A 13782-nucleotide genomic window follows, 5' to 3' on the forward strand; every position below is an offset into this window, starting at 1 on the left:
TATGACGTCACCATGACCTATGAATGTTGGAGCTATTTTTTTACAATTTGGGGGTCAAAAATCAAGATAGAAAGTTGAAATTTGGGACATCTAATGTTTAAATAGAGCTCTATAACATATATTCCGTTTTTTGGAAATTCTCAAAATTTTGGATTTTATTAGGTGTTTTCCAAAAAAATATAGTTTTTTGAATTTTTGGGGGTAAAAAACGCATTTTATGGAAAATTCGAGATAGCCATTTTAAAGAACTCGTTGAGCTGCGTCTTTTCATGTCCTTAATTTGCAATTTACTTAAAACTCGATTTTTTACGATTTTTTAAACATTTACCATTTGTTTACTGAAAACGCCATGAAGTTACATCACTAAAATCGATATATCTCAAAATCTTTTGAAATTTTTTTCTTAAAAATTGCACAGGAGATGTCAAATTGATGGGGGAGAAGGTATGCCAAGTTTCAAGTTGAGAGCGCAAGCGGTTCATGAGTTATTCAAGAAAAACGGAGGGGGGTCGGATCCGACCCCCCCAGGCGGTCGCGGGTTAAAGGGACTATCCCACCTTCTAAAATGTTGTTAAAACCAGTTAAATTGTGCCCGACTTTATAGATTGGATGACCAGGAACACGGTTCTGGCATTTATTTTCATTAAACATCTTAGGCTTCCCATATTCCAAACACAAACTTTCAAATATGTGACGTCACAGCCCAAAATTACCTCCTTCCCCAGGCCACATTACTGTCATAAAGCTGATTCTTTTTACTCTGTAGGCACCACAACAAAGTTCAGACCAAGTTTTAAGCGATTTTTCAACGAACAAACCCATTTAAATCAGAATGACTAAGCGAGGTGACGTCACACTAACGGTCGCTCCATGTTGAAGATAGGGCCTTGCACAAGGCCCATTTTCAAATGAAGGGAACGAATTTCTTCAACGCCAAGAGGCGCGGGGGTTGCAACCTAGATAGATAGTGGTTTCTGAACCTCGCCGCAAACTTGGCTATCTCAACTCAAACCCCATGTTAAAGGTGGGATAGTCCCTTTAATATTTTAGATAGCTAAGCCGTTGCTTGTATTTGATACAATCCTATTCTTATATCGCATGAAACATACTTTAGGTGCGATGAAATGTTTCCTTATTACTTTTCCTTATCGTTTCCTCTTTTCTTATTTCAACACATCAAGGTAAGCATGTCTCTTCATTTATCATTACAACGAGTGCTCTTATGGCATCTTGACGAGCATTTATTCAACAATGGAATTTGGAAAAAGTAATTTCAAGATTTAATTCCAATCCTCTTTCCATCCTACAATCGAACAATCACGTTTGACGGTAAAAATTATTTTCGGTTGATCTATTGTTACCCAGAGAGCCATTTATATTCGTAACGTGGACATAGATTACACAACTTAAAGTCGGAAAGCGGTCAGTATGCAAACTGCCCAAGCTTTTGGGCGGTATGCATACTGCCCAAGGGGTCGGGTAGTATGCATACTACCCGGGCGGTATGCATACTGCCCGGGCTGTTGGGTAGTATGCATACTGCCCGGGTAGTTTGCATACTGCCCAAGTTAGCATATGACCCGTAACATATATACCGGGTGGCCCAGAAAAAACGTTCCGAACTTTGGAGGCCTATATATCAAATTCGAGTGCAAATAACGAGCCAAAACTTTCATCAAGTTTGCGTCATTTCTTTGCGCATTGGTATGCCAATTCATAACACTATACCATCATTTTAAAGCTGGCAATCTTGAGTTGAATTAAGTAAGACGTTTTTGCTTTTTTTGCCGATGTCAAACGATAGTGATGATTGGGTTAGACGTCCCATGCTATAAAAAAGAAAAAATAGAGCACGTGAATGAAACCAACACGTATGTAAATATTTTTGTCTCACTTATGTGCCAAATATTCAAATACTGAGCCAAAATGGTGCTCATGGATGCCATTCGTTTCAACACCAAATCATCTTTCGAACAGGAGTGGCACGGTGCATGGATTACTGCTGAATGCTGATAACCCTCCTTTCAGTAGATCAGACAGTAAATCGACCGGATAAGGAAAACAAACTAAAGCAGACCATGGTTCCTGTACCAAAAGACCACATAATAGCTTATGAAAAACAACATTGCCAGCGATGACAAAAAAAAACTCGTTGAAAAGCTGCATTTTCCCAGGAATGTCAGCCAGGAAAGCATTTGAGCCACAAGATGGTTAGAAAACTGGAAACTTCTTCCGATGCCGCTGGCACAGAGCCATCGTGGTTGCCTGAGGGAATGTGTCATCCTGAGACCCGAACCATCAATGAGGCTAGCTGCCAGTAGCAGTCATGTCTCTAGGCCGCGGTGCCGCGGGGTGAAAGTGACCCGTTCACTCACATTTTTGAGTAAACATCGGAGCAAAAAAGTAATTTTTACATGGCATGCTTGAAACACGAACCGTTTAAAAAGTAATTTACCGAACACCCTGAAAATCACACCATTTACTGAAAATGTGTGCCGCATTGACTACTCGAAGTTTCAATGTTGTATCTTTATCACTTTCTGAGAAATATTGATTTAAAGTTGGGAACGTTTTTTCTGGGCCACCTGGTATGCGTACGCTTTTTAGACCCAATTTGGACGTATGACTCATGCGTACGAATAGGGAAAAATATGTTTGCCGAGAAAAAAAAATGAGAACATGAATAACGTAAAAATGAGAGCAGTAAGGTCATATGCCATAGCCTTCGTTTCTGCAACGCCTATAATCTGTCTAAATTAGTACCTATAGTTTTATGTATGATACAATGCAAAATCATTTTAAACACTGAACAGTTCAAAGACTTTCCATTCAAGTGCAGGTCTAAAATGTAACCAATTTATTAAAAAGATGTAAGCAAAGATGTAAGAGAGAGAGAGAGAGAGAGAGAGAGAGAGAGAGAGAGAGAGAGAGAGAGAGAGAGAGAGAGAGAGAGAGAGAGAGAGAGAGAGAGAGAGAGAGAGAGAGAGAGAGAGAGAGAGGGAGGGAGGGAGAGAGGGAGAGAGAGAGAAAGAGGGAAAGAGGGAGAGAGGGGAAGAGAGAAATATTGAAAAGAACATTATTCTTTAAATAAAGTGGCGCCGTTTTATACATTTCAACAAAACTTTACGGTTTTGTATGAATAAACGATTTTTCTTTTTACATCTGAAGGGAAAACTGAGTTCTATGAGAATTTATGGCTGATTTACTTATATACCACAGTTAAATCTCAGACCGCAGACACACTTACACACAGTGTGCCTTGGAACTGATTTTTTTTTTTGCAATCAAACGGAAAACAAAAGCGGCAAAAATAATCATCTCGTCTATTCATAAGAATTGAAATGTATAGTTAATGGTATGCTGGTCGAGGGACAAGTTCGGGGCAAGTTAGCTGTATAGTTCATCAGTTGACCATTGTCAATTGCAATCGTGTGACCGATTCAAACTTCATTTATATTTACTTTGCCGCAACATATCAAGTAAAAGCGAATTCATTTCATATCTTGATTTACTCGTAGCGTCGAAATGCCGTTCAGACACCAATTGCACCAGACCACAGATGACAGGAGTCCGTCCCTCGCACACTGCGCTGTGCGGCGTGCGCGTGCTGGATGGTTGAAGCCGTCACCCCCCTCATCATCCTGACAGGGGGGGGGGGGCGTGCCGCTGCCAACAACAAGTACGGCGTCTGGCAGCGCGGCCAGCTGCTCAGCGCTGGCCGCCGTATCTATTACTGAGCTCTCGCGTCCCAACAGAGTAGAGAGGCCTCTTCAGCGGCAGATGACGACGGTAGGGCAAAAACGACGAGCGGTGCCGAGCGGTGGACAGATCGGTAGAAACGCGCTGCAGAGCTGATCGGTCGAGATGTGATCAGTTGATCAGAGACGTGCATTTTGTGCATCTAGACGACACACCAGCGCTTTATGAGATTACCTACCTAACTAGTCCAGCCGGTCAGTTACACTACTAGAGTTACTGGAGCTAGCCCTGTGGAGCTGAGTCCCGGTTTGTGATGGTTTATTCTATCTATCCTGTCTCCCATGTCCCCTGTTCCCGCTCCCACCGTGTCCTGCCCACGGCACTCCCCAGGACTAACCTTGAAGAAGTCGGTGGTGGCGCCGGCTCGCATTGTGCCGTACTCGACGTCACTCTGAGAGGCCAGCTCCTCCACCGAGTTAATCGGAGTGACGAGCCTCTCGACGGTGAGGAAGGCGGCCAGGTTGGCCGTGTACGAGGAGACCAGGATCAGGCAGAAGAACCACCAGCACGCGCCCACCAGGCGGCCGGAGATCGAGCTGACGAGCGGTGCGCAGACGTCAGGCGTCACAGCACAAAACATCAACTGACCCTAGCGTCAGCCGTCAGCCAAGCACACTGCGCAGCATCAGCATACAGCGTCAGAGCACAGCGTCAAAACATAACCTTCCCAGAAGAGTGTCACGTAAGAAAAATCAAAGTGACGAAATTGAACTGCGAATGGCATGCGTTGTTCGATTTCTGATCATTAACTTTTTGCCCCACAGAGGAGAGGGTTACTATGATGATGTTTCCTTACATGCATTTAAACAGTTGTTCATAATCTCTCAAAGCACATCAAACCGCTTTGGCATTTTCAGTTTACAAAATGTGAACCCTGTTTTGGCTGACACCAATGGCATTTTGACACCAATGCATGGCATTTTGACGTTCCTCTGCCAGATCCAACCCAAATCGGCTAGAAGTGCCTCCCTGCTGCTCACCGTGGACTGATGTCGCTGCCCTGTTTCAGCAGCGAGCCGAGCACGAACCACAGGCTGTTGTAGATGGTGAACTCGTTGGTGACGGCCGTGCCCAGCACGGTCTCCTCCAGCCGCCACTCGTACGGCGAGAAACGCGACACCAGGAACAGCACGATCGAGACGCCGAAGTAGGCAAACACGACGCACAGCCAGATCTCGCGGCTGAACGGGTTCAGGAACGAGAAGAAGCCTGCCGATGATGAGAGCGCCGCTGATGAGAGGATTCCTCGAACCGGCCTCGGAAGTTGCAGACAGCTGCGTTCGCAGAATCATCTCACGAAACCGGGAAGGTATTTCGATATCATCTTAATTTCCCCGTCGCTGTCGAATCTATACTTTAATTTGATTTACAAAATGTCCACGAAAACGTTTGCGTCACCGGAGACCCACAGGCTACCGGAAGTGATAAAGGCTTTCACAGTAATCCGACACGATAAGAGGCCATGTAAAATGAACGTAAAATGTTAATTATTTATTACGTTTAGGACATACCAACAAACCCAAAAATTTGGAGTTGTTTTGATATCAAATGTGTAAATGATACCAAGGCTCATGATAGCTGAAAGTTATACATCTGTCGACGATGCAATTGGGGTTACATGTAACTCTCACACAATGTATTACCCATTTACATCAACAACTTCACACACCCTACCTGGATTTTTCCTTATTGGTTTCTTGATCATGATGGAGATTCCCAGCGTCATAAAGGGCTTGGTGAAGAAGACCGCCTGCTCTCTTCGAAGGCTGATAGAGAGGGGTGCGATCGCCATGTCGGCCTCCTGCGGAACATCACGGAGACGGCTTCTTGGAGATACTGCCCGGTCTGACAGCTCTTACGTATTTGGCTTCGAGTTTCATTGCTAGGCCTAATTGGGGATCTCACATTTAGTTTTATTTATTATGAAGCCTCGATTGCTACCACTTTTAGTATGAGCATGACTGACCTTTACCACAACTCGTAATGAAAATGTCATTCTGTCACCTTTGGCGTAATTACGATGTTACGCACGAGTCCGCCCCTGTCAGTGCCCAATTTAACACCATCTCGATGATACGGTCGAGTTCCTCCCTGATGTGAACTTTGGCTCTTGTCATCGAGCGTCGAGGGATTTCATTAAAGACGCCTACTCTCACATTCTGTTCAGAGCTAATTTGCGATTTAAATATCCCCCAGAAGAGCCAATAACATGTTGATCTCGGGACAGAATGCCACTCAACAGCTTGGCTCCACCAGGATGGTAGTGACTTGTGTTGTCGCTGAATGCAAAGAATGCTTCAATGACCTCGGGAGATAGTTTTAAAGTTGAAGTTTTAGCAAACGCAGCATCCACGTACACGCTAGGGATACACGACTTTTAAAAGTTGTATTGCTTACGACGTTTTATTCATTTGCATAGACACGCATGGTACGCGATATTTTGATATTCTGGGCCGATATTGTGATGCACGTCTGTCCCTCAGGTATAACAGGGGGGGGGGGGCATATCGTCTGATCTGAGCCTGCACAATATTCAATATAGTTTTAAGCTTTATCATGCGATCTACTATTTAACCTATTACCTATATCGATTTCTAGAAGTGTGTGTTGATCAATGAACAATTCACCGTCCTAAAAACCCACGCAAAAAGTGTATGATTCTCAATTGAATTTACCAGATTGACAATTACGTGTACACAAAAATTCACAACCTTCAGCAGACTTCCAAGCTTAGTGATAAGAACGCAGGCGGAACGGACGCGGACAGGTACAGTCTTCCGTCTTCGAGTTTTCAATTGCAAATTTAAGAAATAATTTCAACTCTTTCAAGATGAAGTAAGTAAACAAATTTTCCTTGACATGGCAGCACTATGATATGCTAGTAAACTGCTATATTTTCTTTTGTAATAACTGATAATTGCTCTTCACAAAGTGTCAGCAAGTGTCCGTGAGCTTTCCGTCTGCGGTCCGGATGCGGTCAGCGTGCGGCGACATTCCTGACGGACTCCGGACGGAATTCCGTCACAGTGGACGGCGGCCTTTACTCCTTCTGCTCTATAGAGCAGAACAAGCTAGATATGAGGCGATTTTAACACGGCCGTGCATGCGATCATTTTTTTTTGCGCCGGCGGTTTTCCTACAAGGGGCATTTTTTACAGTGTATGCATGACACTGCGTCGAGGTGTTGAAGCGTCGTTGGGCGTGTCACCGCCGTCTCCTCCCCACTCACCCGTCTGACCAGCTCGCCGATGATGCCGTCCCAGTTGCCCTCCACCGAAGTGTTGACTGCTCCGTAGCGTTTGTCCTTCACCAGTCGCATCTCATCTGCGACAGAGACGACAGACGCCGCTATAACCAGAGACAAAACTTGCCGCCAGCAGCTGTCCGAGACAGTTGACGGCCGACAAACGCTGGCGCCCGAAAGGATGATGGTTACACGCGCGAAGAGCAAACAATAGATTTGGATTGAACTCGCGCACTATATAAAATGATATAAATTAGAGGACTGCTATTGACAGCGAAACTTACACTGAAATAAAATTCCACAGCAATTGTGCATTAAGTTTGCTCACTTTCCGCAGATTCTCGTGGTCGATCAGTGTCAAAGTGTAAAAAAGTGCTATTTGTACTAACGTCAGTCGTCACAATAGTATTGCGATACTCTGATGCTGCCAAGAAGTGTCCCGGATCATTGCCATTTGCATTGCAACACTGAACGACTATGTTCTGCATATCGAGGATAATTTATCTATTCAACTGACAAGAATAGGTTCAGAAGGCGGCATCCCTTACGCGGTCAGACAGGCGGGAGGCATCCCCTGGATATTTTCCTTGTGTCCGGTCGCGATGGAAAAAAATACTACCGTAAAGGAATGTCGTCTTCGCTTCTACGTTCGGTCCGTTTCAAAACAACGCGAATAGCCAAAGCTTTGCGATTAGCCTGGATCAATCCACAGCAATCCATAGCGAAGATGGTAAACAATAGCTCAGAGACTGGCGTTCAGGAAATTGGCGTCCAGTTGACTGGCTCTGTTGGGTCGCTCACTGCTCAGCCTCCGTATGTTTAGGGCCACCCTCCTCCTCTGCGTAAAGCATCGCCTATGGCCGGGAACGTTGAGTATGCGTGGGCACACGAGGCGGAGGATAGGCAATGACGATGTCCATAGGTTTACGAGTTTTGTCCGACATTTGCTAGAGATGCATGGATAAAAAAGAAAAAGGTACGAGAATTACATCACCACCCGTCACTAATGGGAGTACAATTTCATACATTTTAAACTTAAGTACATAATTGTTATACATCGAAATTAATAACTGCCGTAGTCTGAGCGAATCTCACTAGGCCTTGCATCGTAATCATACGCACCAAGAGACATAACATCATAAATACTCACATGTAAAGCCGATCTCTTTTGCCAGCAGATCCGCCAGGTCTTTACAGTAGCCCACCAGCAGATCATTTCCGGTTTTGTTAATGGCATCCTCTCCTTTCAACTGCATGATAAAAGGTGGTTCCTGCGAACGGTACAGCGAAGCTCAGCCAGTGACGGTCTGGTCGCACAGACGGTATCAAAACATGTGTCGGCTGATGTCTGCCAGCCCAGTCCCGTGGTCCAATAATTCTGTTTTCTTCTGTTGCGCCATTGCTGCTTTGACGGCAGATTTAACTTACCCGATTAGATTTGCATATGGGGATGTAAACAGGTTTCTGGTCGTCTGGGGAATTTGAAAACCATTTTGATGCGAGAATTCTTGAGATGTTTCATTTTACACTCATATTTATCGTCGTCGACGATGAAGTGCAAAAAGCTCCTTTTGTGCGAAAAACGCACATAAGGTGTAGATATCGGGACCAGAAAAACATTTGACCCCATTAAACACATAGGGCCAATCGTATAGACATACCTCGATTGTTGTGATGATGATGGTGTTGTTTTTCGTCCTGATGCCCTGCTGCACCTGTTTCGGTTGAACTGGAGTCGAGCTGAAACCGTATACGTCCGACCACACACCGACCTGGAATGTGAATAAAGTAATGTGTCGACACACATTGGTAGCAATTTAAGAATTCGGAAATGGACATGGTTTGCTATCTTTCTCAAATGTTGGACGTAAGCGATAGCGAATGGATGATTACTAATCAATCATGCAAAACAAGAAGGAGTTTTTGGCTATCATCCCCCAGCGACCTTCGTGAATGTCTAATGACGAAAATTCATCGTTTCAGCCTTCAGGTAAGCGTCAGTTAAGTATCCACATTTGATGAAGTATTTAAATATATATTACATTTTTCCCAAAATGTGAAAAGATGCTGACCCCAGCTCCTTAAGTCTCCTCTACTCTCTCTCTCTCTGTTTCAGAGTTCTTTTATATTTCCGTGCAGTCAATCTATCGGTGATGCGCTCAATCAGGATTCGGCATGAGGACTATCAAAGTTCCGACGGAGCTGCGAACAGATCTGTGTCCCAACTGATCCGGCTTTGCACTGTCTGGGCAACCCACAACCATAAAGCTGGCTGATGATCATACCGATCATTGTACGACCTTGACCTGCACAAGCTAAAGGCACGAGAAATACCGAGGTCCACCCAGCGTGCCTGGGCGCTCACCCAGAAAAAGAAGCACAATTTGACGGCACAATACACATTATCATGATTACTTCAGGAGTCCCTCGCGCTGGCATTGTCAGTTTACCAAGGTTCATTATTCACCTTAATGCATCCGTCTTTATTTATTCAAGCATCCATACCGCGAATCTGCTCTTATCTCTTGAGGAGGCGAGCCATTAGCGATTTGCCGCATGTGCCAATCGCAGGTCCATTAAACAGATGGTTCCGGCGCGGCCGCGGCTGTCTCGCGGCCGGCCAAGTTGCGCCGCGCCGCGAACTTGGGTCACCTGGCCTCTGACAGGCTGTCGTGCCGGCTCTCCCGCCGCCCGCTACAGATCATCGATCGACCCCAGCTATTCTCAGCGGCCGCCCTGCAAAGCCGGCCGTGCCCAAACCCCGGCGGTCACCGTCTCCCCAATGTGTACAGACAGCGGCCGGGCGCCGATCACGGTCTGTCTCGTTGTTGCTGTTTTTTATCGCTCCTTTTTGCGCAGCTATGTGCTGGCTATGTGTGCCAGAGGAGAGGTCATTGCACTGGCCGGCGCAGGACACAGAGAGCTGATGTGGTTAGAAGTTAAGACTGAATGCCATGTGTTCCTGTCACAGCAGTAGAAGTGGGTAAAGTGATCCGCTCTCCTGCGTCAACCGTGGATGAGGAGGGAAAGTACCTACTTATCAGAGAAGTTGTTGTTGTTGTTGTTTTGGTTTAGGGCGCGTAGCAGCTTGGCTCTTGCGTCCAACACTTATCAGAGAAGCGTAGAAGCCTTAGGTTTAAATATCGCTTTTTAACGTCCTTGTACTGAAATGTTTGAAATGTACAGCTTTCTATCAAGTGCTACTGATCTGACCATCAGCAAATTGTGCGCGGATGGTGCTGTCTCTCAGGCATCTGACAGTCACAGGTGTTAGAGTTTTCAATAATTATTTTTGTTGGTTAGCGAGAAACATTGGCTGTCAGGATGATATCCCCGTAGCACCCAGCATTTGGCTTTGACGACTTCCCAGTAAGTGAGTATTGTTACATTTGATATTCACACAGAGACCCTTGGAGCGTTGAGAGCCGCCTGTGTCTGTCAGATTATACCTTTCCACGAGAGCATTGACTTCAGTAAGAGCTTTCAAACTGAAATTGATGTTCAGGCGACTATGTCCTTACGAATATTACGCCGTCAAATTTACGAAACAATTTCTTACGTTTTCACCGTACAGATAAGCGTAATGCTACTGAGCATTCGCTTTATTTGGTAACCATTTTGCGATAATCTAGTTAAAGCCTTACGCCTGATTCACGAATTACTCAACAGTTGACTCAGCAGATAAGTGGACAGTGGCTACGCATTGACACATTTAGCAGCATCTTAACAAATGGGTATGCGATTTGACATATTAGGAAGCAAGCAAGGTTATGGTTCTAATTCAATGCATCTTCAATTCAAGTCTTCAATGTCATTAAAATATCCTTTTGTAAAAGACACCAATATGTGTCATTTTTTTCGCGCATTCAGCAGAAGCGTAATATCATATTGAACACTGGTGTTGTGGGTCAACAAAGTTCTTGCTTGGAAGTGCGCCTGTTATTCTCAGGCCTCCGAGAAGCTCAAGTGTTCTGAGATATGGATTAACTTGGCGGCCGCACCCGGGCCGAATACGTAATGTCCTCCCAAGGCCGCAGGCGGCAGCCGACTGTGGAAAACGGCTGTTTGCTTTTGTGGATGACGATCTATACAGGGTTGAAATTTTTAACACGATAATGTGCCACATTTGATCGTTTTTATTTATGTTCTGTTTTCTGGGCAGTTTCAAAAACATGATTGGTCCAAGCGTATGTAGACGTTATGTCTGTACTCTGTACCTTACTGCATGTGGGTTTATATAAAAGACACTACGGTTCCCAAGTCAGAATGAACAGTACCTTGACAGGGCGGCTGTTGGCTGACATCTCGACCACGTCTAGAGTGTAGTCCTTCCTCTTGCCCTCGTGGGAGAAGCTGATGTTACCAGTGATACCTTCGATTTCAATCTGCAATGGAAGTGCCAAACACTGAGGCTAGCTTGGAACAGCCAATCATGGAAACACAAATGAAATCATTTGTGTGGGGATGTATGTAATGCATAATGTTTGAGCAGAAAACTATACTAAGCAATCAACGAAAATCAATAACCCATTATCGTGCCTTCACCAGAGAACGACTACAACTGCAGCGCTGCCCACCCCCGGACTCACCTTGCGCAGCTGTTTCATGATCTTTCCGCCGTGTTCGTATCCAGTGACGTCAGAGAAGCCCTGCGAGCAGTTGAACACGCGGCCCTCGACGACGTTGGCGGCGCTGGGGCTGCCGGGCGGCTGCGGCAGCTTCAGCCGGCGCTGGTGGAGCTGCAGCAGCTCGGGCCATAGCTGGCGCAGCGCCTCAGTGATGACGAGTACGGAGTCGTACATTAGGGCCGTCTGAGCCTGTGGGGGACGACAGAGCGTGTCGTCTGAGCCTTAGATCGACATCGACTGACGCGATCGATTCAAATAGTCTTGTTTACATCATGTGCAACGAAAACCAACCGGGAACTTCTCGCGCATCGAACCGTTATTGAGTGACACTAGAGTCAAGCGAACGCTCTAAAATTGTGTGCCTTCCTTCCGTCTTCCGCCTGCCGAAGACCCATACGTCACTGTCCACTGTTCACCCTCAGAGCTCTAAATACTTATCGCTGTCAAGCCAGCCGCCTTCAACAAACAACCGAGCGCACCACCCCTGCCCGACTCCCACTCCTTCGTCTTCCTCAGCGCGGTGACATCTTCGTCTTCGTGTCCAGCGCGGGGGCGGGACCGGAGGACGGCGGACGCGCCGGTCAGTGAGATGTGTCCTCTCGCCGCGCGCCCGGGGCATCATTTGTCCTGAGGGCCCATTTGTACGTCCGCCGCCGGCGCGGCAGCGGCCCGGTACGTCCGGCGGTGCTGGCGACGTGTCAAGCGCTCTCCAGCGAGTGTGGTGAAGACCTGGCTTATCGATTGATGAGGATGGATTGTGTGTTGAAGCTACAGTAAAGATAAAGATGTAGTGAATGCATTGTGCGTTCGTTGCACTATCTGTCAGTAGGTAGTTGCTCCATTCGATGCTGGCAATGCCCCCATGCTGATGTTTTTGTTTCTGGACGTGTGTTTGTTCTTGCTTGGGTGCGCGCGCGTGTGTTTTGTGCGTGTGAACAAACTCTATTGAAGCTGACTGAGGGAGGCTTCCATTATCAACGGTTTTCAACTGAACACTTCGTCTCGGATCAGCACACATCTTGTCGCTTGGATCAGAAACTTCTGACCCTCGACCTCAAGAAACTTGGCAGGAAAGATTAAGGCGGTGGCTCGAGAGCAGGTAGGCGGCTAAATATAATGAGAGCGGTCTCACTTTGTCGAGGGAACTGCGATATTTCGCTGGTTTGACTCAAAGCCACTGCCAGGCGACATTTACTCGTATACCGGCAGGGTCATTTGATACTTCCACAATGAACCTTGACCTATCTAATAAATTTATCATGAGTTTCGTCATGCCTAGGTTTCGAAAACGTAACGGTACGCTGGAAACGTTCTGTCAACAGACATACTAGCATAGTCACGGTGTTCTTTATTTGTTCAGGTAAACGTAGTTGCAGTCAAGTTACCAAATCCCGGCGCCCCTTCCCCTCCCGCTCCCCCAGGTAGCCGCCAGCGCCGACGGCCAGCGGCGTAACTCACCGATAGGAGTCGGTCCATGCCAGCCTGGCCACTCCAGCGCTGCAGAATGGCCTGCACCTGAGGTCGGCGCGGGTCAACCAGGCGCAGGCCGGTGACATTGAGCGCGCCGTATTCCGGAGTGCTGTTGTCCCACTCCTCGTCCATCACCTGGTGGTGCGGGGCAGATAGTATCGGTCACCGGCCGCCGTTCCGCGGCTCGTTTGCCGCCGTCCAGCCGAGAAACTTGGCCACTTTACTCATGCTGACACGACAAAGTTGGCGCCGCACATCACCACGAGACGAGCCGCCGGGCGACGGCCGGCGAGTGGCGCTAGAGCGAATGGAAACGATAGATAACGCGATTCGACGAAATGGGGGAACGACGATCGGACGATTTGTCAATGGGCTGCACTCGAGCGGCCCAGCACCTGTTGGACGCCTGCAGCTCTGAATCAAACACGGTGTGAACAAGATCGGTTGGCCAACTTTGGACGGAGGGGCTGAATGGACGGGCACCCACCAGGCCGCTGAGAAGGTAGTGGAAGTTGCGTCGGCCGAGATGCACGTCCTTGACGTGAGCGACGATCACGTCTTTGGCGAGACGAGCACTGCAGTCCAGGACGACCCGCTTCACCGACCATCTGAGGGAGGTGAGAGGGAAGCAGTGGTCATCTTGAAAACCAAAATGACGGTCATCATCGACTAATAGATGGG

General features: G+C 46.9%; 1 protein-coding gene across 2 annotated transcripts in view; it reads right to left on the reverse strand.

Moving 5' to 3' along the window:
- Nucleotides 1-13782, reverse strand: part of LOC122367499 (glutamate receptor 1-like) — a 45685-nt gene that overhangs the window by 10418 nt on the left and 21485 nt on the right. For both annotated transcript variants that reach the window (XM_043340608.1, XM_043340609.1), the window contains exons 5-14: nucleotides 13589-13709; nucleotides 13090-13236; nucleotides 11593-11820; nucleotides 11281-11388; nucleotides 8665-8775; nucleotides 8154-8274; nucleotides 6989-7083; nucleotides 5434-5560; nucleotides 4740-4968; nucleotides 4097-4295 (exon numbers count right to left, since the gene is read on the reverse strand). In XM_043340608.1, the coding sequence (XP_043196543.1) occupies nucleotides 4097-4295; nucleotides 4740-4968; nucleotides 5434-5560; nucleotides 6989-7083; nucleotides 8154-8274; nucleotides 8665-8775; nucleotides 11281-11388; nucleotides 11593-11820; nucleotides 13090-13236; nucleotides 13589-13709 (1486 nt within the window). The remainder of the gene's footprint in view (nucleotides 1-4096; nucleotides 4296-4739; nucleotides 4969-5433; nucleotides 5561-6988; nucleotides 7084-8153; nucleotides 8275-8664; nucleotides 8776-11280; nucleotides 11389-11592; nucleotides 11821-13089; nucleotides 13237-13588; nucleotides 13710-13782) is intronic.

The sequence above is a fragment of the Amphibalanus amphitrite genome, unplaced genomic scaffold (assembly GCF_019059575.1).
Source record: "Amphibalanus amphitrite isolate SeventyFive unplaced genomic scaffold, NRLGWU_Aamphi_draft 000874F_arrow, whole genome shotgun sequence".
NCBI classification, from domain to species: Eukaryota; Metazoa; Arthropoda; class Thecostraca; order Balanomorpha; family Balanidae; genus Amphibalanus; species Amphibalanus amphitrite.